This window comes from Cucumis melo, chromosome 12 (assembly GCF_025177605.1).
Source record: "Cucumis melo cultivar AY chromosome 12, USDA_Cmelo_AY_1.0, whole genome shotgun sequence".
Classification (NCBI taxonomy): domain Eukaryota; kingdom Viridiplantae; phylum Streptophyta; class Magnoliopsida; order Cucurbitales; family Cucurbitaceae; genus Cucumis; species Cucumis melo.
Genome location: NC_066868.1, coordinates 27,290,095 through 27,317,208, shown reverse-complemented (window position 1 = coordinate 27,317,208; position 27,114 = coordinate 27,290,095). Strand labels below are relative to the sequence as shown.

The 27,114-nt window shown below is 29.4% G+C and overlaps 4 protein-coding genes across 6 annotated transcripts; 2 read left to right on the top strand and 2 right to left on the bottom strand.

Annotated features, from left to right (window-relative positions):
* Positions 1 to 3,131: 3,131 nt before the first annotated feature.
* On the bottom strand, positions 3,132 to 4,933 carry LOC103497739 (transcription factor BEE 3-like). The gene is made up of 6 exons (XM_008460089.3): positions 4,503 to 4,933; positions 4,283 to 4,405; positions 4,118 to 4,183; positions 3,956 to 4,024; positions 3,792 to 3,869; positions 3,132 to 3,478 (listed from the first exon to the last, which is right to left on the bottom strand). Exons 1-6 carry the CDS (start codon positions 4,884 to 4,886, stop codon positions 3,365 to 3,367), a joined length of 834 nt encoding a protein of 277 aa, XP_008458311.2. The 5' UTR covers positions 4,887 to 4,933; the 3' UTR covers positions 3,132 to 3,364.
* Positions 4,934 to 14,582: 9,649 nt separating this feature from the next.
* On the top strand, positions 14,583 to 16,145 carry LOC103497816 (transcription factor MYB62-like). Its single transcript, XM_008460208.3, has 3 exons — positions 14,583 to 14,970; positions 15,077 to 15,206; positions 15,298 to 16,145. The coding sequence occupies exons 1-3, from the start codon at positions 14,796 to 14,798 to the stop codon at positions 15,866 to 15,868; spliced, it is 876 nt and encodes a 291-aa protein (XP_008458430.2). The 5' UTR covers positions 14,583 to 14,795; the 3' UTR covers positions 15,869 to 16,145.
* A 3,276-nt stretch (positions 16,146 to 19,421) lies between these two features.
* On the top strand, positions 19,422 to 21,738 carry LOC103497898 (40S ribosomal protein S7). Of its 2 annotated transcripts, none has more exons than XM_008460330.3 (6): positions 19,422 to 19,526; positions 19,990 to 20,078; positions 20,180 to 20,253; positions 20,348 to 20,471; positions 20,849 to 21,031; positions 21,492 to 21,738. In XM_008460330.3, the coding sequence occupies exons 2-6, from the start codon at positions 20,004 to 20,006 to the stop codon at positions 21,609 to 21,611; spliced, it is 576 nt and encodes a 191-aa protein (XP_008458552.1). In that variant the 5' UTR covers positions 19,422 to 19,526; positions 19,990 to 20,003; the 3' UTR covers positions 21,612 to 21,738. The 2 variants fall into 2 exon arrangements, with proteins under 2 accessions (XP_008458552.1, XP_008458626.1); XM_008460404.3 differs by having other exon boundaries at positions 19,450 to 19,526; positions 19,994 to 20,078.
* Positions 19,518 to 26,840, bottom strand: LOC103498025 (cysteine-rich receptor-like protein kinase 43). 2 transcript variants are annotated; one of them, XM_051080221.1, is made up of 6 exons: positions 26,169 to 26,840; positions 23,424 to 23,634; positions 23,029 to 23,266; positions 22,776 to 22,926; positions 22,269 to 22,629; positions 19,518 to 19,678 (listed from the first exon to the last, which is right to left on the bottom strand). In XM_051080221.1, exons 1-6 carry the CDS (start codon positions 26,361 to 26,363, stop codon positions 19,674 to 19,676), a joined length of 1,161 nt encoding a protein of 386 aa, XP_050936178.1. In that variant the 5' UTR covers positions 26,364 to 26,840; the 3' UTR covers positions 19,518 to 19,673. The 2 variants fall into 2 exon arrangements, with proteins under 2 accessions (XP_050936178.1, XP_008458735.1); XM_008460513.3 differs by lacking the exon at positions 19,518 to 19,678 and having other exon boundaries at positions 21,486 to 22,629; positions 26,169 to 26,838.
* Positions 26,841 to 27,114: the final 274 nt, after the last annotated feature.

Below are 27,114 nucleotides of genomic sequence, written 5' to 3'. Positions count from 1 at the left end.
TAAACAAAATTGTCTCTTCTCAAACACACACACAACACAAATAGGAAATAGACTCCAGAGAGTGGGTGAGATAATTGGGCCATATGGTCCAACATGCTCGAAGTTGAGACCGAAGCCAATCAAATCATCCATGTTGATGATCGTTTGACTTAAAAGACCCACCTTGACTAACAATTTTTACTAAGTGAATTGAATAATGTATAGAACGTGATAAATTCATGTTAGATAAGTTCATCTTCTTCCCTTAAACCTTATTTTCTAATCCTTAGTTAAATACTATATAACTTAAACATCAAACTACAAATTTATCAATTAAGAACACCTTATCAAGTTACATTATTTTTTCAAACAATTTTCATACCAATAAAAAAGAAAAACTCAAAAGCAAACTCTGATCATATATATATATATATATACACATTGGGAAGCAAAATAATAAAGTAAAACTGAATTGGATCATGACAACCCACCAACCAAAATCAAGATGGAAAGAAAAAATTGATGTGTAATGTCTTATTGTAGTGTGGGATCCTTGAACTTCACACACACACACATATATAAATATATCAATATTTCTATAACAACTTTATCTATTTGTTCATGCATACTCCACAAACACCAAAGCTAAAATTAAAAATCAGTCAAAAAGATGTGTATATATATATATATATATATATATATTGAGACAGCAGTAGAAGAAAGATCTAGTGGGGAAACACATTCTTCATTAACCCTTTTTTCTTGCATTGTTAGAGACCATTATTATTATCATTCCCTTATTTAACTTTTAGTGCTTTTTTTGTTCTGACTGATCACATCCAAAACTTTTCCTAATATCTCTTTTCAAATCAATATGAACCTATTAAATTCATGCATTAAACATTTTTTTCTAATATTATTCGATAATTGTAACAAAACGAAGTTCAACTAGAGAGTTCTATGATATATTTAATATAGTTTGAAGTAGTCAACATGAGTATAGGTCATAATTAAATGTACTATCAAACAAAGTAGTTAAAGATTGGAATGAGTTATATTAAATATCCACTATAATCTTAATTTTTATTGAGAATTAAAATATCAATGTTGATGTCACGTTTTTTTTTATTTCTACAAGATATAATATCGAAGAATAATACCCGTATAAATAGAAAAATATAAACAATTGTTTCATACATTAATTAAGTTCTGTTGATATATCTTGCATACCATTCGAATTTATATGCCTAATATGTTAGGACTTATAGTGATACTTAATTATAGGTTAAATTATTAAGTTAGGGTTGTGTATAAATGGTTCCTAAATATATAATTTCCACTCTTGTATTTTTAATATAGTCGATAATTATATTTATATTTTTTAATTTTGGGTCAAATAAGTCCATATATTTTAAAATCCACAAATTTACTAGACAAAAAATTTACTCAAATTTTTATTTTAATCTAATAAATCAATCTTTTTTTTTTTATATATAAATATTTTAGGGACTAAATAGATAAAAAATTTAAAGTTGATAATTTAACATTTTTAGAGGTGAAAAGTCCCTCCAACCTATTTATTAATTTCAAGTACATTCTATTTTTTTTTTTATTTTTATAATTCTTCAATTTTTTTTCATTTTTGAATAGTATATATTCTTCAAGATGTTGAAGGTGGAAAAGTAAGCACATAAAATAAATATAAATGAATGTCCAAATTTTTCCTCAAGGTTAATTGATGGTATTACATTTACATCTTTTCAATCAAAAGGAAGAAAAAAGAAAAAAGAAACATAGAGACCAATGAGATAGATATGATGAAAATCCAAACATAATGGTTTTGGTATTATATATATATATATATATATATATATATATATATATATATATATATATATTTCTTAAATTTTTGGTTTCACCACATGGAGTTTCTCTCTTCAATTATTTTTGATACAATGGATCCATCCATCCCTTTACAGAAACAATTAAATTAAATTAAAATCATAGAGAAAGAAATAATAAAAATGTAAAATCATTAAAATTGATGGAATTTAATTGGAGGGCTTGAATAATGAAAAAAGATTTTGTATTTGGTGGTGTCGACATGTGGGATCTCAAAGGGGGGGGGGGGGGGGGGGGGGGGGCTTTAGCTTTTTGTCCAAACAGGATTTCCACAACCGACTTGTCGTTCGCAATAAAACTTTGGTTCCCCTTTGTTTTTGGCTTTTTAAGTCCCTAATTTTTCTAATGTCTTATTCTATCTTTTTCTCACTCCCCAAAAGGAATTTTGTCACTTTCATATTTTCCCCCACACTTTTGGTTCTTTTTGCTAGTTCGTTCTTTAATCCTTTGTATTTTTTCCCTTTATATTATTTCAACGGTCTCATCTTTCTTAACTTTTTTACTAAATGTTTGATGAGATAATCGAACCTCTAATTTTTAAAGTTGAAAGTTCTTGTTTTATACCAATTGTACTATAAAAAGATCGAAGGTTTTTTCCCCTAATTCCCAACAACTAAAAGTTGGATTAATTTGTTGTGGTTTGAAATATTGTTAAATGGTTAATAAGTGAAATTTAATGTTTAATTGACGAGGAAATGTTTTATAGGAGTTTGAACTGGAGATATCTTGTTTTAGTATCGTATTAGATCACTAGTAAACTCAAAAGATATCCTGGATGGATTATGACAGTTTAATGTTATAGCATTGTTACATAGTTAATATCTAATTTTATTTTTTTAAAAAAGGTTGTATCTATTTGGTTTTGAAAAATTATCGAAAAATCTTATACTAACCTAGAAATTAGTGTTATTTCTACTCGAAAATTTCAAAGTTAGATGTTATTTCAAGGAGGTAAAAATTTCTTTTTTTCTTTTTTTCATTTTGTTGAAATTTGAATTACATAAAAGTTATTAACAAATTATGGAGTTTCCAAAATCAAAAGGGGAGATAAAGTTAACAATGTTGGATCAAAAATAGTTTTCACATAAAAAAAAAATAGCATCTTCCAAAAATAGATGAATATCAACAACCATGTTGTTACATGAACACTCAAAAGATCTTATTGAGGTCCAATCAAGTTAGATTATGTTTAATATATACTTTTTTGAAGATATGAGAATTGAAATTTTAAAGCTCTCTCAAAGCTAATAAAACCGGCCAATAATATTGGATTATTGAATATTAATTATGACAATGATATATCCATGAAATAATTAATTTCTCAGTACATGTATGAGAGGGTTGATTACAAGGATAAATAAATTTATAAGTATGGCTTAAAAATTAAAGTGGGAACAAATTTTGGTGATGGAAAAATGAGAGAAGAATAATTAATATAGAAACTATTAGCTAATTATTAATGTTGTTGTTCATATAATAATGATCATATGGTGTTGAATGGCAATGTTGAATAAGAACCAAAGCACAAGTCAAAGGCACCAAGTTGAGTTGATGATGCAATCATTGATCCTCCATTTCCTTCTCTCATTTCCTTTCCCTGTTCATTTAATAATTTTCACAGAAAAATCTGATGAACATTCACGATGTTTACTCACGTTATTAGATCTTTTAAACGAATGAAAAATGCTCTTTCTTAAGTATTATATTTCGACTTTTATAAAAGTTTCAACACGAACATTAAAGTATAAACAGACATCATTGTAGTGATTCAAATTTTTGTTCTATATCACCTACTACACTACATTAGATTTTAAATATTTTTACGGTATTAGGGTATTATCGGAACAAATAGAAAAGTTAAGGGTAGTTTTGTAGTTTAACTTTTAAAAGAAATTTAGTGTAGAATGTACCTTCAGTTTGTCTTCAGCATCTGCGTCAGAGTTGAAGTCATGATAGGAGCTTGCAGCTGTGAGTTTCATAGAAAGAAACTATACAAAAACAAGAACAAACAATCATTAAACAAATTATTTGTGTTGTTTTTCAAATTCCCAAATAGTTAATGTTTTTTTTTTACCTCAACTTGATTCTGCAAAGATTGCACATAATTGATTATCTCATCCAACATCACTGCCATTCCCATTGTCTAAACAAAACAATGTAAATTTATATGTAATGTTTGTTGTCATTCAAGGTTTTTTATTTTATTTACAAAACAACTTCAATTTTCATTAATTACCTTGTAACATCCAGGAACAATGTCTTGTAAACATCTCAATCTTTCATTGATTTTGCCTCTTCTTATCTGTTTGAGAATGATAATATATAATGTTTTGTATCTCCATAAATACATTTATAAAAGAAAGAAAAAGATTAAACTTTATGTTCTTCAAATCAAAGTTACCCTTTCTGCTACACTATGACTGTCTGTTGCTTGACCTCTTCTAGCTCTAACATGAACCACTTCCCTCGGTTTGTCGCCGTCGTATGTGTCGCCTTTTTTCGATCGCTTCCCTTTTCCATTGTTCTGCAGACATGAAAATACATGAAAGTAAGAACATTTCCATAAGTAATTTGGAATAGAAAACCAAAAAGGATGAAAGTTTTTTTTTTTTTTTGTTTACATTTTTTGTGTTGATCCCATTTTCAGAAACTTGAGGGGTTGAGTTGCCAGAGCTGCTTTCATATGCATCATTATTTTCAAGCTTTCTTTTCTTGATGCTTCCATGGAGGTCATTTCCAAATGGATTTTTTGGCTCAAAAACAGGAGAAGAAATGGGAGTTATGATCTGATTGGCTTGAGAGAAAATTCCTTGGAAATTTTCTCCCCAGTTTTCTAGGAATCTAGGAGAAGGAACAGCAGTTTGATTGTTAAAGAAACTGTCACTGAACCAAATTGGAATGTTGTCAAGAAAATTAAGGTTTGGGTTTTGGTTGGGATCTATATGATCCATTAGAGGGAAAGATGATGGTTTTAAGCTTTGAAAGTTCGGAGTGAAGTCAGCCATGGAATAATGTTTTGAACTAAAACTTTTTTTTTTTTTTTCAAACCCCAAGTTTGTGTTTGTGGATAATGAATTTTGCTCTAAAACTTGTATTTATAGTGTGGGTTTTAGTCTATGATTGAGTTTCTTATTTTCAATTTTTAAGCTTTTGTTTATAAGGGAAAAAAAAAAAAAAGAACAATGAAAATTAAGGGTTTGGTGTAGTTGTTGGCCCTCTAAATTAATGGACCCTTATAATTTCATGAGAGGCATATCCAATAATGATAAGCTTTTGGCTCTATACACTCTGTGAACATTCCTTTAACTTATCCACAAAAGCTCTGATTTGAGAATAGGAAGTTCTCGACCTAACAAAAGGGTTTCTTTAACAATCAAAGTGAAATTGGAAAAGAATAATCAAAGTGACAAGGGGTCAAGAAAAAACAACAAGATTCAGCCAAAGACAATACTCTTGCATTGATATAGCAATGGGGAGTAATGCTTCAGTGCATGTGTGCTCTCACCAAAAGTAATAGCCTCGGACCAAAGAGGGTCTAGAGGAACCGAGAATGAGCGTATGAAAATGACCAATGAGATATGTCTCTCTTGCATGCTCGCCTACTAAGTTGGATGGTTATCTTGAATCAACTTTGAAACAAGAAAGTAAGTTCCTTCTCGCTCTCAAACTCTTAACCTTTTACATATTAAATCACTCTCTAATTTAGACATTAAAGTATGTATAAAACAATAAGTTACGTGATGAATGTTTAAACCTTTTACTATGTCTATAGAAACTCAATGAAGCTTGAGATAATCAAGTTGTGTATGATAATAAGCACCATGTTGATGTGTAGTTTCTAAATTTACCGTCGTTTTAGTGTGAAGGATATCAAACCTTCTTGTTTGTTCAATTTTTGACATCAACAATATGTTCAAAATGGATTTTTAACCACTTAAATGGTCATCTTCCAAAACCGACTTTGAATCTATTGTCTTCCAATAACCATCACTTGAAATTAAACATTTTAAATGGAATTAATTTTAGAAAATTGTACACATATTAAAAGAGAGGAATTGATAAGGAAGTGTACTATATTTTTATAAGGTGAACAATCATTTTCCAAAGTGTATAAATCACTATTTTGCAGTGCACTTTCCTTCACAATATGTGGCTTTGTTTTTGTGCATATATGAAATGAATCTGCCCGACATTGATGATTACTACAATGAACCCAATTTTGCCATATGTTAATGCATCTTATCTCCTTGTTTTACAACAATATGTTTTCTTGTTACATTATCATCATTTGCTTCCCATAAAGTTTGAAACTTTACTTTTAAGGCTATACAATTAATGTGATTTCATTTAATAAAGTGGGAGAAGTATCAACATCTTCATTCAAAAGTTATATATATATATATATATATAGCTTCAATTCATTGTCATAACAAAGTGTTAATAGCAACTAAAGTACACCATTCTAAACTTATCTATAAGATACATAGTTCTAAAAAAACAAAAAGAAAAACTAAACTAAACTAACCCTAGAGATGAAGATAAGAATTAAAAGTTCCCATATTGTTGGAGATCGGAGATTCCTCAAATCCACTCTTTTACCGATCAAAATCAAACAAATCTATTACCAATTATTTTTCTTTTTTCGATTTTAACTTGAGCAAATATATAAATGATAAGGTACTTCAATATTACTCCGAAAGTGTTCATGAAAAATCTAGAACAAATAAAAAAATTCAACGGAAGATGTCAAATTTATATAAATATGTCAACGTTTTCATGATTTTAATATCGACAGAGGGATTGATATTAAGAAAAAAAAAACACATGAAACATTTTATTCAATAAAAATCTAGAAACATAGAAGTAAGTAAGAAAATGTTTAAAAAATTTATGAATATAATTTAGTTAGTTAAAAAAGGTAAGTAGAAAAAAGAGAAAAAGTAAATAGATGAATATAATTTTCTTCATGACTCAACTCTGACTCACAAGTCAACAATCACAAAACTCAGTCTCCCTACCCAAAATAATTTATAATTGGAAGAAGAAGAAAAAAGATAAAATAATTATTGGAATTGTACAACATCTTTTAAATTACAATGCAATAATATTTCTCAATTATGCAATATTATTTCTCAATTATGCAATATAACTATCTATTACTACTATTCATTTCTTTTTCTTTTCAAGCAGGATTTTTCATAGCAAATGGCAATTTGGGTTGATTTTCTCTCAGGTTTTAAATGGATAAATTATAAAGGAAAAAATTATATGCAAAGACCATTAGGGTTTGACTTTGACTTCAAATTGTCTTTGACTCTTGATTTTGATTAGATTATCCTTTAGGATTAGTGCAATTCTTGGGCCCTAAATTTCTTATGGCCCATTGTTGTTTCTTCTAAAAAAAATGGCCTTTTTAGCTCACTTGTAATTTGACCTATAATTTTGTGAAATAATATACAAAATTAGTCTATATTATACCATTTCATGTTCAAATCCTTTTATCGAGGTTAAAAATTTTATGTTAAACCTCGTACTTCTTATAAAATTGATGGATTAATCATCTCATTGTCAGGTAGTTTTAGAATGGAACCTTATATTATCAAATATGATATCAGAACTCATAAAGTCCAAATGAATAAACAAAACTAAGATCCAACCAAGATCAGTGAACCCAAAAAGGCACCATCTTGATCACATTGAACAACCAAGAAGATTACATTAGTTATAAGATACAACACTCTAAGATGAAATGTCATGTTAATTATCATTGAGCTAAACTCGCTTTAACATTTACATATATATATAATTGGGATTGAGTAAAAGTTTGAAATACTATAGATTTGGTAGGAGGAGTAGGTCAATTATAGCTATCACTGCCCACCAGAAATGCCTACCCTTTAAGGCTTAACAGTAAAAGATATAAAAGAAAAACTAATATACTTAAACAAGCTGCTAAAGTAAATGGTCAAACATATACATATAAAGGAGGGGAAGTCTAAGGCTATAAGGCAAATGGGTAGGCTGCTACTTGATAGGGGAAAAAGTCTATTACTGCCACATCCTTGGGAAGAATACTACATTTTAATCTTCCAAATTTTTTAATGTTAGTTTCTATTTGATTTTTAAATTTATCTCACGGATATCGTAATATAATGATTGATTTCAATCTCGTTTTTAACGTTTATAATGTTACAATTTCTTCGTCAAAATTTAAGTTTTGTTTCTGTCTGCTTCTTAAATTTCAAAATTTTATACTTTTAACCATTTTTAACAATTAATAGACCACAGTCTCTGCTATTTTTGTCTATTGATTAATTTAAAATATATATGATGTGAAAGTTTAAATTTGATTTCAATGTTAATGAAAAACAATACTGCAACTTTATTAATTATAATTCTTTTTAAATTGAAATTTTACAAGATAACAAATTTAGAAAAAAAAATTCATAGTACCTCATTTTTGCATACTATGAATATGGTAAATATGATGTTTATTATATGGTTATCAGATGACTATTAGAGGGTTATCAGAGAGCTATCAAATGGTTATCTTGTTTTAAATTTGCTACTTTTGCAATTTAGAAAATATAGTAACATGGGTTCTATTTTCATTTTTTTTTTCTATTTTTACAAAAGCTTCTTAAATTAATTTATAGAAGACATTAATACTAGTGACATAAAAAAATAGATAATTATAATTGGTAGCAATTTTAGAAATAATTAAGTGTATAACAAAATATTTAAAAAATTGCAAATACAGCAAAATCAATCATTAATAAACTTCTATCGCTAATAGACCAATATTTGCAACATAGTCTATTATTGATAGATTTTGATAAATTTTACTCTATTTACAAATTTTTTAAAAATATTATTATATACTTAATTATTTTGAACTTTTGCAACTGTCCCTAAAAAATATGAATTTTTAAGAAAAAAAAGTAAACTATACCTTAAATTGTAACAACAGAATCAAATTGCAAACATTTTAAAGTTTATAAACAAAATTAAAACTAAACAGAAAATGTAATTAGAGACGAATGAATTTGATATGTTTAAAACTTACATTCCATCACAAACAAAAACAAAGGAAGGAGTAGTAATAAATTAATGATATGATGTAAAACTATATATATATATATATATATATATATATATATATACATTTGGTCAAACATATTAATTTATGAACTGCCAACCTAAAAGCCAAAAACGATCCAATGGGATTTTGACCTCATTTATCAGCAACCATTAATTATTTTCTCTTCGAAGACTAAACCATGACGTTGAAGTTAATTATCCTCTTTTATTTCTTTTATAATTCATGTTCGCCGCCGTTGATCAAGCTCCTAATTTTTTTCTTTAAATTAATTCCCTCTCTTTAATTAATATCTTTTTTCTCATCCTCAAAATCTAACTTCTCAAATAGTTAATGGTTTAAATTTAGGGTTTAAAGTTTAAATTTTAACCCTCTTTTCTCCTTATCCGATGATATATCGTCATATGAACGTTGTTCTCTTTGTTCGATCTCGAAACAACGAGGAAAAACACAAGAAACAATGAAAGGTTTTGGTGTTATATATATATATATATATGTGTGTGTGTGTGTGTTGTTAAACTTAAGAATCAAGTGTTGGGTGAGAAGAGTTAAAACTTAAATTTGGTATGTCTTCTTTCTCTTCCTTTTATTAGAGTGGTTTGAGTTGAGGGTATGTTTTCCTAAATTTAGAGGACTGAGTCTCTATCAACTTTGGTGCATTTTTAATTTATATTAGTATAGAGCAAAGTCTATTAGTCTTCGTGTAATAATAGGTTAGCTTTTTGAATTATTCTCCATATAATTTTTTTAAAAAATTCTTTTTTATTTTTCTCGTATACTATTAACTCGAGATGACGCATTTAAATGTAAACTAAATAGTAATAATAATTTTATGAATTACCGTTTAATGATGTAATAAATTTTAATATATTGAATAAAATTTTGGTTTAAGTTAAATGCTTAGTTTTTAAATTTAAAACTTGTGTATTTATTGTCTTGGAACTTTAATTTTAATTATTTGTGTGTTAAGTCCTAAAACTTTTGATTTTGTATGTAATTAATTAATTTTCAATTTTCAATTGAATAATTAGTAATAAGTCACATTAGATGTTTGATATTTTTAAAATTTATTTATCTACTCAAGAAAAATTTGTAAAGTAAATTTTATTAAACATAAATTCAATTTCATATAACTATAATAAATCAAATAAATTTTAATTTAGAGAGTCTTGCGTAGATAAATAACATATTCCACTTAAAATTAACAGTAAGTTTAGAGATATTTGAAATATTTTTAAAGTTTTGAATGTTCGGTAAGACATAAAATTAAAAAGTTTATGATAAATAATTACATGCCCGAAACCACTAAATTACTCACATAGTCACGTCAAGGTACTTCCTCCAAAGCAGCCGGATTAGAGATCAACATATGATGGTCACAAGACTCTCGTCTTTCTTCACAAACATTAGAAATTTCAACACATATATTAATGTGGTGTCATTTCAAATTAACTAATCCAAACTAACAATTAAAAGTAATATAAAGATTTATATATATAAAAAACACATAGACTTCATTTATCTTTAAAGTTCTAACAACTACAAAATGTGAGGGATTGAACCATAATAGCAAATGGAATGGTAACTAATGTTAGATCGATTGACATCAAAGACATAAACAAAGAAACATCGTTGAAGTGCAAGATAACATATCCAAAATATTCCAACGAGTGTACATCTCTTAATTATCATCACGCTACTCTCACATATATTTGCAATACAAAAAACAAAGATTTAGACACATTTGAAAATACATAATCGTCCAAAGATGACGAAGAAGCTTAGCAAATCATAGCACAACATAAGGGATATGATAGTTTAGACTTTTCAATTTAACAAAGACATAACACACAAGCATACGTCAATTTCAACAAATCTAATTGAATAGCCCAAATCTCAGATTGATGGGATTCAAGAAAACAAAGCATACACAAGCTAGGGGAAGGGAATTTGAGTTTGAAATAAACAGAAATAAATGTCCCACTTGAAAAGAGGGTGTTTACACACAAAGATGATGAAAATATGGGATAATGTAAAGGAGAGTCCCAACTTTTTTCCATTCATTTATTCACTCATTTTTTACAACTGGGAAAATGTTGGAAGTCAAACTTAGCTGCAATACGACTTTTCTAATAAGCACTTATTTTTCTTGCTTAGGGATCAAAAAAAAAAAAAAGAAGAAGAAAAAAAAAAGAGAACTTGCAGCCCACAAAATTAAAAAGGAAAGATTTGAAAAAATGGGTATGATGTGTTGTGAGATTCCATGGAAGCTCCGAATGCCGCCACCCCACAAGCAAACATGAACTCAAACAGTTCATTTCATGAACTGAAAATCCCTTTTCGTCCCTCAATTATTATAGCTCGGATTTATATTTTGTTGTTTTAGGTTTCAACTTGTTTTAAATTTGGTTTCAATTTAGTCACTTGATTTTGAGATGTTATTGTGTTCTTGTTTTGATTTATCGTCTCTAAATTCTAAGATTTACGCTTTTAAATTCAATTTATCGCTAAATACTTATTTTAAGTTTTAATCGTTAACGATATTGTTAATGTCTATTAATTAATTTTAAATAATTATGAAGTGAAGTTTTTAAATTTAAATTTGGTAAGGATGAAAAGTGGTGGAACTTAATTATTATTATTTTTTAATTCATTTAAATCAATTATCATATATTAAACGCTACAGATGAAAAAAATGAAAATCTGAGTGTTTATAAAAAAAAAATGATTGAATTTATATGTTATAATTAATTAAAATATAAAGTACACACTTCTATAATTATGAACTAAAACTAAATTATTTTTATCCATACTATATTTAATTAAGTGGAAACATAAATTGAATTATTGAGGAAATACATCAAAATCGTTAAAAAAAACTCAAAATGATAAATATGTTTGAAAAAATAAAGTAAATGATTTTGAAATTTTCTAAATAAAAAATAAAAAATGTATTACCCAAATTAAAAAAGTGTTGAAAAAAAAAATAAGAAAAGTATAACACTTTTGTTAACCATTAAAATTATAAATTGAAAATATATAGTTTTTATTTATTTTGAAAGAAAAATTATAAAAATAAAATATTTAAAACTTGTGTAATTAATTTTGTTTTAACTAAATAGTTTGTAAAAAAAAAAAATCATATATTTAATTTTGTTAGGGAAAAAAACTATTTTTCCTAATTTTTGTTTGAAAACTACGTTATTTTTCCAATTACTAAAAAAGTGTAACGTGAACCTAAAAGGGGTTATTTTTGTGTTTAATTTATGTAAGGATATCTTGGTCAGTCAAGCACGTTTCATAGTGATAAGAAAATTAAAGAAAGAGAAAATGGAGTGTGTGGAAATTTTGAAGAAACTTAAAGCAGATGACAACCCATAATTTTTTTTGAAGATATCATCATTTTTTTAGTTTCATTTTCAAATAGGATTGTGACATTCTTCTTCTTCTTCTTCTTCTTCTTCTTCTTCTTTCTTTCTTTCTTTCTTTCTTGTTTTGGTTTTCTTTTGGGAATCAGTCCAATATGTCATACTTTTGAGTACTTTAATGCAATTTCTCAACTATCAAACTTATGTCTTTCTTTTTCTCTTTCTCTTTCTCACATGTTTGCTTTTCCTTAGTTACAAGTTCTTATAATGATTAATCTATTGTCACATCTCTCTCACTTTGTTAATGGGATTACATTTTTAGCTTTCTTTTAAAAAAAAAAAACAAAAAGAAAAACTAACTTAGAGAATAATGGTAATTTCTAAATCTCTTCTTTACGTCAATTTATAGTTAAAAAAAATGGTTGAATTTTAACTTTGATCTCAAAAGTTAGATAAAACTAAAATATAACTCGGAAACTTTGGTTTCTAACGGTTTAGTGACAATTTAGTTTTTGTATTAATTTAATGACATTTTTTCATAAATAAATCGATGTTTATTTTTATAGTATTTTTTTTTACGTCATATACTAAATTGTTATCCAATAAAAAATGAACATGTTTTAATATAGTAAAATAAACTAAAATATTTACAACGTATTGTAAAATTTTGGATTTTATCAATGATAAGCATTGAAAGACTTCTATTACTGTCTATCAATATGACTGATAGAAACATACCAGTATCTATCGATATTTGTCAATCATTAATAGAATTTGAAATTTTAGTGTATATTGGAAATATTTTGTCAAATTTATCATTTTTTTTTATAATTTCCCTAAAAAAGTAATTATTAGTTATTCCAAAGGAGAGTGGAAATTCCTTGTGGAGTTTCCTTCCCAAATCCCAAAGCAACTTCTTTTGAAAAGTAAAATATGGATTAATGTTGTAGTTTTAGTTTTCTTTTTTCTTTTATTATTATTATTTTTATTTTTACCTTTTGAGAAAATAAAAATATAATAAATTGAATGGCATTGGAATATCCAACTTCTAGAAAAAGGAATACAATAAACAAATAATTGTCTACATTGGTAAATAAATAAATAATATTGGATATTATGATCAATATGAACATGGCATAAATGTTGATGTTACATAACACATCACTTATACAATACTCATCCTAGTATAATAGGGGGAATAAATCCTTAAACCTTAAAAAAGATACATGCAACTTCCATTAAAAATTATATTTATAAGAATCAAATTTAATATAATAAATCATAAAATTTAAAACAAATCTAAAGTTTAAAAATTAATTTGTAATAAATCACTTGCAACTTATAAATATTAAAATAGTAATAGTAATATAGACTCCGATTGGTTAATATAAGGAAGAAAAAAAATCTTAGTATATATAAAATAAGAATACCGTCTTCTTCATTGATACCTTTTCTCTTTGTTCTTTGTTTTAGAGCATCTTCGTTGATATTTTAATGCAATATTTTCACAAAACGTAAAGTTGATTCATGCATTATGCATGCATAAACCTACTTTTCAAATATAATATTTATTAAGAAAAATGTTAATATAGTTTCCTTCGTTCTAACTACGTATTTGGATAAAAATTGATTATTTCCAAATATAACAAAATAAATCAAAATATTACCGTTTATTTACGAACTTCAAGTATAATTATTGGATATAGTGTACGATGTTTCATCTAAAAACTAATTGGCAACGAGAGAAATAGCCAATTTATCTTATAAGGAGTAAGAGTCTCTCAACATCTTAACCGGTTCAAAGTTCATTTGCATATCTGTTAATTGAATTTAAGATATTTGTAATTAGAGTTAAATGTATTACAATGTTTTTATCAAATTACAAATATAGCACAATTTTTAGTGATGATGGTCTATATTACTTATAAACGTATGTTAATGATAAATTGATTTTAGCTATACATTTTATCACTATATATTTGTAAATTCTTGTTGTTAAAAAACGACCATCCCACATGATTAAAATAAGTAAAGACAACTATTTTCATTGGTATGAGACTTTTTGGAATGATATTAAAAACAAAAGCATAAGGATGTATACCAAACGGATAATATCATATGATTATAGAGATATTTAAGAGGTAGGTTCTCCTAACACTTATATTATATCTATCAATATATTAGGTTGGTTATATTTGTAACATTTCCTCGGTTTAACTAATGAAATTTGGATGGGTTGGTAAGAAGCACGCCTAAGTGTGAACTATGAACAGTCCCCATCTCGTAGTTACCTCAAAGAATATTTATATATATATACAAACATACTTATATATATATATATATATATATATATATATATATATATATATAATTATTGGCACGTTTGTTTGCATCATTTATTCATTTCATAACCGGCCGAGTGGGTATTGATTTATCAATGATTGTAAATGTCTAGTTCATCTCCAAAAAGCTTCGGCAGCTGCAGTGAAATTGAAGATGACAATAGCAACAATGGCAATGAACTCCGCAGAGGCCCATGGACTCTTGAAGAAGACAATCTCCTCATCCATTCCATTTCTCTTCACGGCGAAGGCCGTTGGAATCTCCTCGCCAAACGTTCCGGTACAAATTTATTTCCCCTTTTCATTATCTACACACAAATTCAAAAAAAAAAAAAAAAAAAAAAACTTCAAGATTATTCTTACGATTAATAAACCATTGATTTCAGGATTACGAAGAACAGGGAAGAGCTGCAGATTGAGATGGCTTAATTACCTTAAACCTGATGTCAAGAGAGGAAATTTGTCTGCTCAAGAACAACTCTTGATTCTTGATCTCCATTCTAAATGGGGCAACAGGTAATTTGATTTTTACTCCGTTTTGTGAATTCTGCTCTGTTATGGCTCTGTTTTGATTTAATTTGTGGGGTTCTTTGTTGGTGGAATTAAGGTGGTCGAAGATCGCGCAGCATTTACCAGGAAGAACTGACAATGAAATAAAAAATTACTGGAGAACGAGAGTTCAAAAACAAGCGAGACATCTTAATATCGATACCAACAGTGAGGCATTTCAGCAGATCATTCGATCCTATTGGATGCCAAGATTAATTCAAAAAATCAACCAAACCCCGCCCTCGGAATTGCCGATTACTTCTCCACCGGAGATGGCATCCCAGACTTCGTTTGGTTTTGAGGCTCCGACGACGGCCGTGGCGCAACCATCGGCGGTGACGCCTCTGCAAATCGGTGGAGACTTGATGGGAAGTTCGTGTAGTTCTTCTTCTTCTTCACATATAACCCAAATTTCTAGTTTTCAGAATTACGAGAATTTCGCGCCGTTTGTGAAAGATTATTATCACGACGGTGGCCATGGCGGAGGAGAGATGCTGAACTGGGCGACGACGGCGGTGGCTGGGGACTCCGGTTATCCGGTTTCTCATTGTCACGTGGCGGAAAATAATTGGATGGAGAGCGATTTTACCGGTTACATGTCCAACGTGGATGAATTATGGCAATTTTAATTAGGAAGAAATTAAACTAAAAACAAAAACAAAAAATCTGGGTTCTTGATTTTTTTTCTTTAGATAACCCAGAAAAAAAGTTCTTCATTGATTCATAATTTTCAATTCGTCCAAATTAGAAAGAAAGAAAAAAAAAAAAAAATCACTCCCCAAATTGTAGAATATTTAATATAATAATGTTTGATAAAACATTTTGTAAATTATGATCGAGTTTAGTTTTTTAATGCAAGCTAAGTGTGGTTATTTTTGCTAATTAAACTTATAATTTTTCGTTCCATTTATTTTGATTTTACTTTTGTACTTTTTAATTTTAATAAATTACATTTTCTAATCTTGAAATCTTACACTAATTTTATGCATATGTGACAATGTTAGAGATTATAATAAGAGGGGTGTTGGGTCAGTGGCAAATAGATTTAATTATTATTCAAAATAAAGTCATTTAATTAATTAATTAATTATTTTTTTAGGAGATATTCTTAACTTCAAAAACATTATTTTAAAAAATATCTTAGGATATTAGATGATCAATTTAAATTAGATGGGTTTAATTTAGGGAATCTAGAAATAAAATTTTAATTTAGAGGTGCAAATTGGTTGGTGGATATAGTGGAAGACTTTAGAGGAGGAGTCTTGAAATTAGAATTGTTAACTTTGAAAAGTAGCTTTCAACATAGGATTAGAAACTTAAAGGATTCAATTTTCAAGCACACACACAAAATAAAACAAAACAAACAACGTTAAATAAATGTTTTTTTTCTTTCTTTCTTTTGTATTGTGTTTTTTGTGGTTTGTGGATAGGAAAGAAAGATGATTGGATTGTCTCTTTTGAATTTTCAAACCCATCTAGATAGATAGATATATCCCTTTGGATTGGGGGCTAAGCTACCCCTTTTTTTAATTTGTTGTTAGGGTTTGGATCTAATTTATATTTGTTTAACTAAAATGGTTAATAGCATTTAATATTTAAGATCTCGTTTGGACATAAGATGATACGAGTGAATAAACTTAACAAAAAATGAATGTAATTGAAGTCTGCACGTTTTTCGAACAACTTATCTTTTTGTACTTCTCATGTTTATCGAGTAATCTCATGTTTTTTTCTTAATCTATTTTTTCATATTGTATTGATTAGTTTGATCTTATAACTCTACGTATTATAATTGCACTCAATTAGAATGTAAGATTATATTCACGACATTTAGAAAATTAATTTTTTTTTAAAGATTAAAAGATGTGAATCATATGATATAATTAATTAATTTGTATAATGATAATTTTTCTTCTCTTTCTTTTTTTGCTTTTTTAATGTTTGATTTAATAGGACATAGATGTGATTAGGCAACTGAATGAAGTTTCTTTGACATTTATATAAACTTTTTAATATTATATTTTCTAATCTCATCCACTTAGCCTAACAGTCCAAAATTTAATCACATAGAAAAAAAAATATATATTATAGAATAAGTTTGATGATGTTTGGTTGGTGATATTGTGACTTCCAATCCCATGGAGAAAAAAAAGAAAAACATTACCAATTTGATATCTGGAAATTGCATTGAATGACATTTTTTTAAAAAAAAATAACCCATAGCACTTGCAAATACGACAAGTAATTAGATATATTAAACAGCTATAAGAAAACTATTAAAAAACTAACAAAGGGCTATTTGTTTTTAAATTTGCTATTTTTGTAATTTAGAAAATGTAGTGACGTATATCCTGTTATCATAATTTTTTTTTGTTATTTTTGCAGACACCCCTTTTTTAAAAGTCAAATAAAAATTGAAAATTAAGACTATTTTATTTTCATGTTTTTATAGTGAATTTGTATTTTTATTAGATACGATAGTTTAATTCTTAACCAATTTTTAGAAATAAACTACTTTTTGAAAGTTTGTTCGGTAACTAATTCATTTTTTTTAAAACAAGTTTAACAAGAAACTTATTTTTAAAATTATGAAGAAATTTTGAAAATGAAAAAAAAAAAATCTTTTAAAAAATTACATCTTCTTTTTCAAAAAATATAGAACAGACATATGACTTTTGGTTTTAGTAGACAACAAAATTTAAAATATAATTTAGAAAACAAAAAAATATAAAATTAAAATGGTTACCAAAATAGATATTAGTTTTCAAAATTTAACTTGGTTTTTTTAAATTAACGATAGAATGCAAGTAACGACGTAACATAACAGTAGAATCTACACAAATCGTTTATTTTTTTTTTAATTAAAAACAAATGATTATTAAATGAAAATTTAATAATTTTTTTCAAAAAATTAAAAATACATATTTAAAAGCCTACGAGTTACGAAATACGTGAGTATCGTAATCACTTCAATAATGAATGTGCAGCTAAGTTAGAAGATTATATTAAAAAAATTGTATAGTTTGTTAAAAGATAATGTAGTAAAGTCATGAGTCATTTGGGTTTCTTTTCTAGTCCAAGTATGAACAAACAAACTTATAATAATAATAATGATTAAATGTCTCATACAATTGGGTTTTAACTTTATGTGTTTGCATCACAATACATAGCACACCAATTGCAATTAATTTAAACACAAAGATATGTGAAGACCCCCTTTTTGTTATTTTAATAATTTTATCACATGGATGCGTGGAGTGACTAAACTCCCTCCCCACCCTCACATTTAGTTGATTAAGACTAAAGTACAAAATAGAGAGTGACGTTTGCTCATTACCCCATACAAACACATAATTTAATTTGCTAAGAAGCATTAATGATTATGAGATGAGGTTCAAAGTTTAATCTCTCCCAACTCTATAATTGTTGTATAAGAAAAAGTTATAATTTATAATTAGAAAACAAAATTATGTTTTATTTAATTAATTTTGAAAACTAATTATTTAATTAACGTTGGACATGTATTAATATCGGTTATGACTATATTTAAAAAACTCCAAACTTTTATCTTCTTATTTTTTTAACATATTTTTGACATTTATCGATAAACTCTACTATGTAACTCTAGACTACAATAACAAACATTACAACTTCTAACTCCACACTCACTGAACCAAACACCCTATTTATCCACAGTCTCAACTAAATGGATAAAAGAAAGACAAAGAATGTAATATAATAGATAACAATTTTATGGATGATAGTTAAGTGTATATATATATATTTTGGTAAAAATGCTGCAAATATTGAAAAGTCCATGAATAATAGACTTCTTTACCAAAATTTGCAATATGATTGATAAATAATAGATAACTATCACGGATAGATTTTAACAGATTTTGCTATATTTTTAAAATTTAAAAGATGTTACTATATTTTGAATCTAAATGTTATATCTGTCGTTATAAAAAATTAGTCGGGCCTTTTTATGGGCTTTCCATAATGATACCCATGGCAAAAGACCAAGTGGGCCCGTCTGGAACAACTTTCTATGTCAAGCCCATGATTACATTAACTGGGCTTGTTTGAGTAAACAAAGCCCAAGATTTCTCACTTGAGCCCAATCCATAGACATTTATTCTCATCCGTCCAATAGTTAAAAGTAATCTCAGCCGTTGCTTTCATAGCTTTATAAACACCCCTTCTCCGCGAAACCCTAGTCTCCATCGGCTTAAAATCAGATTATCATCCACTGAGTGGCCGATCGTTGCCTTCCAGCGCCGTCGAGTATGGTTCTCTAACTGCTCTATTTCTCCATTTTCCCTTTGCTATTAGTCTTCACTGCTCTGTTCTCATATCATTCTTTAGGATTTTTTAACTTTTGTACGCTCTTCATTTTCCGAATCGTTCCAGGTTTGTGATTGGTTAGTGTAGTTAGCCTGCTAGACAAAGGAGATGATTAAACTGTTACTGATCGACTTCGGCATTGTTATTTAACTTTATTTTTCTGATTGAGTCCTTGAATTTATTTATAGACAATGAGTTTTTGAAGTCTTAGATTAAGAAATTCCGCGCAAAGGCCTGAACAGGATATGTGTGTTCTATTTTCGTAATTCAATACTTCAATGGATTTCATTAGACAAGTTTGGTTAGATACTACTACGAATTTTCATTTTCACAATGTTTAACTACCTTTTGTCAATGGTTTATTGGGTTTTCTTTTCTCATCTTACGTTGTTGTTTTGTTTAGCTAGATTTCTCAAGATGTATACGGCCTTGAAAAAGATCCACAAGGATAAGGATGCTGAAGCTTCCGAGTTCGAGGAGACTGTTGCGCAGGTTGTTTTGCTAGAAAACATTGATCTTTTTGTTTACTCGATTGTGAAAGTTGCTTTACGTTCTTCTTTATTAGCGCTTCTGATGATTGTATGTATCTGCAGGCACTCTTTGATTTGGAAAACACCAATTCGGAGCTGAAAAGTGACCTTAAGGATTTGTACATTAATTCAGCGCTGTAAGTGTCATGTATTTTCGGTAAATAAACTATCATGATGAAATGGGTATATCGTTTCTTATTATACCAATACGTGCGGCTTATTTGGTTGCAGTCAAGTTGATGTTTCTGGAAACAGGAAGGCCGTTGTTATCTATGTTCCCTTTAGATTGAGGAAGGCTTTTCGCAAGATTCAGTTGAGGCTTGTTCGTGAGTTAGAAAAGAAGTTCAGCGGGAAGGTAACGGATGGTTTGTTATTGTTTCCGTTGTTCTCTTCTCACTTTCCAAAAGCTGAATCCTTTTTACAGTTTTTTTATCATTAGTTAACTTGCGACCTTATCTTGGTGACATTTTGATAAACTGTTTTTAGGTTCAGGAGAGATTTTCTACAAAATTGCTTCACTGAGTTTATTTGATGTTATGCTGCTAGGAAACGTTGTATATTGTTCTACACGATATCAGATGATGTAGTACAAATTTCTTAATAGTCAGTTAGGATTTCTCTAATTAGAAAGATGCTTTACTCTTTCCCCCCTATGTTTTCTTGTTTACAAATTGGTGGTCGCGCATACAAGTAGGTCATCTCTCATGCTAATTTTCTTTAATCAATTTTTAGGATGTGATTCTGGTGGCTAACCGAAGAATCTTGAGACCCCCAAAGAAAGGCTCAGCAGTTCAAAGGCCACGCACCCGAACTCTTACTTCCGTGCACGAAGCAATGCTAGAAGATATTGTTTTGCCTGCAGAGATTGTGGGGAAACGAACCAGATACAGGGTTGATGGTTCAAAAATCATGAAGGTAAATGCATAGTTTAAAAATAACTTATTCCTCATTTCATTTATGTACTTAATGAAGTTTGAAAGACACCTGCCATCTATATTTGGAAAACCATATGTTTCTTCATTGATTTTCCGAAGAAATTGTAGCGGCACCACACAGTAGAATATGCATTGTTCATTTCTTTTAATTTGATTGCCCCACAAAATAGTTTCTATATTTTTTTCTCTACTATGCTAAGTGGATGTAAATTTATTCCCTCGCTTGTGACATAAACTGATACTAAACTAATATGTTAAAACGAAAGCTGAAATATGCTAAAAAATCTTGATCTGGCCTAAGCCGAACAAAAATGATTTTGCAACGCTTTGTATCAAGGAATGCATAATTTAGAGAGGCTGGTTGATGATGTGAGAATTATTGTTAAATCAATGGAGCGAACTAAAGCAATTTGGTAATTTTTGGTTCTACTGGGATGCAGGTTTTCTTGGACCCAAAGGAGAGGAACAACACTGAGTACAAGTTGGAGAGCTTTGCCGCAGTTTACAGGAAGCTTTCTGGGAAAGATGTTGCGTTTGAGTTCCCGATAACCGAGGCCTAATAATAACCTTCATGCAATGTGATACCGTTTTAGATGCATTTAGTTAAAAGTCATTCAAATTTTTGATGTTGAGAACGTTGAGTGATGGTCTTAGATTCTGTTTTTATATGATTTTTGATTTGCCAAAGCGAATTGTTTTTATGAATGTGGTAGCATTTGAATGCCCTTATTTATTCTTGTATTGTTATGTTTACCAATTTGGAGTAGACGTTTTAATCAGCCGTGAATTTGAACGAAAAAGGATATCAAGCTATTAATGGCGGAAACTAATTTTTAAACGTGATAGTTGTAGTTGGATTTAATTTTTGTTGTTAAAACTTGTGATTTTTGTGATTTTATGTTTCAAGTTTTCAAAGAAGAGAAAATTTGAGTAAGGGTTGAGGGTAATAGTTTGACATTGAAATTTGAAGTTATGGAGCCAAGAACACACTTCTTAAATTGAAAATTTTATTTAAAAAATGTATCAAACAATCAACATTTTTTAATTCTTCTTATTATTAGCAAACTAAGATTTAATTGGATAAAAAAGAAGAGAGAATTTGATCGATCCTTTTCGTATGTTAGTATTTCATAATTTATTTAGAATGAAAAAAAATGGAGCGAACTAAAGCAATAGCAAATTTCTACGTACTATGCATAACAGAAATGATCACCTGCCTTCATCAAAGGAAGAAACGGATATGGAATTCCTTGAATAATCTTCCATCAAACTATTACTAGTAGAGGCTTTGGTAACGCCACTTTGTGTACTAGTATTTGTCTTGGTGAAACCCGAAGTAGAGGTAGTTGTTCGACGTGGTGCTCGACCATGAATTCCTGGCTTTCCAGGTTTCGGCAACGTGAATGAATCACTAGAAAGCATGAGATGAGTTGTATTCATATCAGGCCTATCCGTAACACTTGCTTGACAACACAACAAACCCAACTGTATGCACATAGCTGCCTCATCTACGTTGTATTTTGTTAGGCTTTGATCGACTAATTCTAAAATCTTTCCTTCTTGGTAAAGCAACCATGCCTGTCGAAGAGATATTTGTTTAGGTACTTCATCTATTTTACAAAGAAAACCTTGTTTGTATTTTTGAAAGCATTCTACAAAATTCTCTTTCATTTTCAAACACGTTTAAAAAATGAAAGGGTTCATAATTATCGACGGTAACTTACATATCCCAAGAGGTCAATTTGTTGTCCACCAAGTTGAACGTCGTGATTTTTTCTTCCACTAACAATCTCCAATACCAAGATACCAAAACTGAAAATGTCGCTCTTTACAGATAAATACCCATGAATTGCGTACTCAGGAGCCATATAGCCACTACATTAAGCAGAAAATATAGATATTAATTATTAGAAAATTTAAAAGTAGCATAAGGATGAGTTAGCTTTGTATGCAAGGGTCAGTAAGTAAACTACTTACTGAGTGCCAGCGATCCTAAATGTATTTAAATGCGTATCTTCTCCAGGAAAAAGTCGTGCTAGTCCGAAATCTGAGATTTTCGGATTCAATTTCTCATCTAATAATATGTTGCTAGCTTTGATATCTCTATGTATAATTCTTGAAGGAGCTTCTTCATGTAAGTAGAGAAGACCTTTCACAATACCCGTAATTATATGGAACCGTGTTGTCCAATCCAAGGATCGAGACTTCTTTTTATCTGTCCATGTTTTCAATATAATTATGATTTACTGCCATACATTTGCAAGAATAAATTCCCATTGTCCCCAACCAACTAACTGCAATAAGATACATGTAAATTTCCACATAACAATTAGAAAAATATCACGAATTCCCCCCTGGAGTTAGGTTCTTACCAAAAATAAAGTAATCAAGACTTCTGTTTGGCAAGTATTCATACACAAGCATCTTTTCAGGTCCTTCCACACAACAGCCCAATAAAATGACCAAATTTCTGTGCTGAATTCTCAATAGAAGTTTCACTTCATTACTAAATTGCTTCACTCCTTGTCTTGAATCTATCGACAGCTTCTTGACTGCTACTTGTTGGCCATTTGGCATCAAACCCTGTACATTTAGCAATTCTACCCACATTAGATCAGCCGCCCTATACTCTCCTTCAAACACAATAGAGGAAAGACGAAATAGTGATCTGGAAATCGAAAAGAATCAAAGCCAGTGAACAAATGGCCAGCTTGTGACTTAATTATTTTCCCAAACAGTCTAAGGCGTTCAGGTCATAATCACTGAGAATCGTTATAGAAAACTTTTAGGTTCTATTATGCATTGGTAAACTAGTCATCATCTGGGCACTCACTCAGAAATATTAATGGTTAAGCTCCTGATTTTAAAGGATTCTCACATACAACATAACTCAATATATATCTTTGTTCATTGGGTTAATAAACAGGCCTATGTGATTGGTAAGTCAGATAACTTGAGGATTATTACAAATCCACGTGGGTGGTAAATCCTGAGAGATCATGAAAGGAGAGTCAGCAGTATACCTCCTAAAGAAAGAAAATATCAGAACCAACCAAGTAATATCACGCCAATTTAGAATCACGTTAATATTTTCGCAACAGTGCGGTCATCGATATTTTTCAAGATGAGAAAGGTTGTTTCGAAAAGGGTGTGAAAAAGAGGAAACTTTTTTCTACTTAAATTCGATATAGGACATACCCCTCTAGTTATTTTGGCCCATGAGAGAGCCGTGTAGATGAAAGTTCGTATATTTTCTTTCTTTAATAGTTGTATTTATGGAGATACACGAACGATCTTCTTTGACAGGCTTAAATATTATTAAAAAGAATTGAAAAAGTAAACAAGGAAAAAGAGGGGGAAAATAAATTTGTATTTCATATAAATAAAAGAAAAAAATCCCATCATGCAGTCATTGACTTCCATTTAGTAATCCGGATAACTCAAATATAGAAGAGTTACTTCTGGAGAACCTTGGCAACTTATAGAGCTTCGCTGTAAAGGATAATTATCTTTCTTTAACATAGCACGAAATCTTCTTAGCTATCCATTTCTTTAGGTGCAATTTCAAGCGACTTTCTTCTAAAATATATACTGAATTCACTTGAATAGATTTTTTTATTCAATCAAGAAGCAATTAAATAATGGGTCGAAACAGGTAGCACCGAACTAGAAATCTAAAATTTTCCATAGAAACCTACACTGTTCTTAAGTATTAAAGTTTTTCATTTTTAATAAAATAATGATTGGTGTAAAGAACAGCTTTCTGATTCTGTTTTCAAGTAGGATGTTATAAATAACTATTTTGAGTGTTCTGTAAAAGTGTGTGTTGTGCACTTGAAATCACTCATCACAAAAATATAAGAAGGATTACAAATATTAGTAAATAAACCATGCCATTAATTTCATTTTAGTTGAACTCAAACAAAATTCTAGAAGTTTATTTTACAAAATAGTTCTGAAACAGCTCCCTTATCTTTCTAAATCACCATCTTTGCAACAAGTAAATAAACCAACTATTTCGCTTTGTAGTCTAGAATCAGATCCAGAGAAAGGCCCGTCTTACCTTTTTGCCTCAACACGAGCAGACCCCATGATCAGAGAATGAAAACATAAATATACGACGGCCATAAATAATTTAGTAAAATAAACAGTCAACGCTACCAGACCATTGGAACATTCGTTTAGATCCGAAAAATGTCATTTTCTCAACCTTTTCTCTTTAATTAAAAAAGGACTTCAACCTTCGTAAATCAGTATAATCAATCTATAAGGTGTTATCCGGAGTGAATTCCAAAAAGTTGTGAAGTTCAGGTAGTTTTGTGCTCTTTGGCTCATGGTGCAAGAATTAATAAAGCTTGTGTTTGGGTTGAAATCAAGTTCTTCGATAAATGTTGAAAGTAGAAAAAGAGGGAAATGTGTAAATAGAGTTACTCAATAAGTATGAACAGAAGAAAAAGAGAGAAAGAAATAGTTACTTGAAAAGTAGAGAAGGATATAAAAATGAAGTACTCCGTCAATGTTTAAACTTCATTGGTGTTTTTTTCAACGAAGTTGAGGCGTTGAACACCAAAAAGAAAATAGTTGGTGCACCAAATGATCGGTAAATGTAATCTTACGACCACTGCTATTATAATATTATATAAATAATCTCTATCAAATGAATACATATGAAATGGTCTAAAAATTGATAAGTCAACTAGGCAGTGCCATGGGGACAAATGGCGACAACTGTGATATTCGAAGGTTGAAGTAATTTACTATTGGCAGCTGACACGGAACTGTTCCGAAACCCTAAGGAAAAAAACCAAGAAGAAGAAGAAAAGAAAGGGAAAACTTCCAAGCGGGCAGAATTATCATCAGTGGGTTTCATCCACCTCAAAAATCATAATCTAAGTTACTAACACTTAAGAAACAGTTAAATGAACAGCACAAATAGCTGGAGTTGCAACGCAACCAATCAACACTTGGACTTGAAAAAAAAACACCAGATTACTTTTGCATCAAAATCATCCAAGCAAAGAAGATATGTTCAATCAGAGCCGAAAATGAGAAAAATAGATCAAATATATTCAACATTCCAACTCCCAAGAATGATGCCTTAAATTCATTAATCGTACCTTGTAGACGGGTCCAAACCCTCCATTGCCGAGCTTATTCGCCTCGGAAAAGAAATTAGTAGCAATTTGCAAAGTATTCAGTTCAAAGAAGATGTCAGTGGATACATCTTCATCATCCGCTTTGTCGGCACCGGCAGAATTAGCAGCTTTAAGTTTTTTCTGCAAGCAGACGCAGAAAGAACACAAAAGCCCCATTAGACAGCATTAAAACAACGCCGCCAGCAAGAACGTAGCTGATTGCGCCGATGAGATCGTCGTGACGAGGATAAAGAAGAACCGATCGGTCAAGCTGACGCCAGAACAAGAGAGCCAATGAGAAGATGGTACGGATTTGACCTTTCTTATAGCAACCGGAAAACAGAGTTTCAAATTAATGGCAGCCTTAATATATTATGTACATATATATATATTCAAATCACACGCTTCTACTTGACTCTCTCTAGTTTTTTGACATTAAATGCTTTGTTGAGTCGAATCACCATCGTTTCTTCCATTTTTCGTTGCTTGTTGGTCAATTTTCGTTCTCTCTTTTCTTCTCTGTTGGTCATACCATTCCATTTGATGCTTGTCATACCCTTACATAATAAAAACTGATTTTCTTGTATGGAAATCTAGTTTTTTCTTCTCTTTGTTAGAAGAAAAGTGGTAGCTAGCTTCGTTGAAGACGCTCAATGGCAAAAGAACTACAATAACTTGTATAAGAAAAGAACAAACGAATAAGGCAATTCGAGACAACTCATCGAGGTAAAGATATGTATATTTACTAGAGAATGGATTAGAACACTTATTCAAGTTTAATGTAAACATATTACATTATTTATCAAAATTTTGAAAGTGTAATGTGATGAACGTCGTGAACTACGACTGTGTTTATCAAACCATTGATGGTCAATGGTAACGGTTTCTAAACACAATTGCAATTAATTTCTTTTACTACAACTTTCTA

Bases quoted from the DNA above. Each gene is read 5' to 3' on its own strand.
- LOC103497816 (XM_008460208.3), top strand. From the start codon at position 14,796: ATGTCTAGTTCATCTCCAAAAAGCTTCGGCAGCTGCAGTGAAATTGAA. The intron at 14,971-15,076 runs GTACAAATTTAT...CATTGATTTCAG, and splicing joins TCTCCTCGCCAAACGTTCCG to GATTACGAAGAACAGGGAAG. The intron at 15,207-15,297 runs GTAATTTGATTT...GGTGGAATTAAG, and splicing joins CATTCTAAATGGGGCAACAG to GTGGTCGAAGATCGCGCAGC.
- LOC103497898 (XM_008460330.3), top strand. From the start codon at position 20,004: ATGTATACGGCCTTGAAAAAGATCCACAAGGATAAGGATGCTGAAGCT. The intron at 20,079-20,179 runs GTTGTTTTGCTA...ATGTATCTGCAG, and splicing joins TCGAGGAGACTGTTGCGCAG to GCACTCTTTGATTTGGAAAA. The intron at 21,032-21,491 runs GTAAATGCATAG...ACTGGGATGCAG, and splicing joins ATGGTTCAAAAATCATGAAG to GTTTTCTTGGACCCAAAGGA.
- LOC103498025 (XM_008460513.3), bottom strand. From the start codon at position 26,363: ATGGGGCTTTTGTGTTCTTTCTGCGTCTGCTTGCAGAAAAAACTTAAA. The intron at 23,635-26,168 runs GTACGATTAATG...CTAAATGTACAG, and splicing joins GGTTTGGACCCGTCTACAAG to GGTTTGATGCCAAATGGCCA. The intron at 22,630-22,775 runs GTAAGTTACCGT...TCTCTTCGACAG, and splicing joins AAATTGACCTCTTGGGATAT to GCATGGTTGCTTTACCAAGA.
- LOC103497739 (XM_008460089.3), bottom strand. From the start codon at position 4,886: ATGGCTGACTTCACTCCGAACTTTCAAAGCTTAAAACCATCATCTTTC. The intron at 4,184-4,282 runs GTAACTTTGATT...ATTCTCAAACAG, and splicing joins GTCATAGTGTAGCAGAAAGG to ATAAGAAGAGGCAAAATCAA. The intron at 3,479-3,791 runs GTACATTCTACA...TTAAATGAACAG, and splicing joins ATGCTGAAGACAAACTGAAG to GGAAAGGAAATGAGAGAAGG.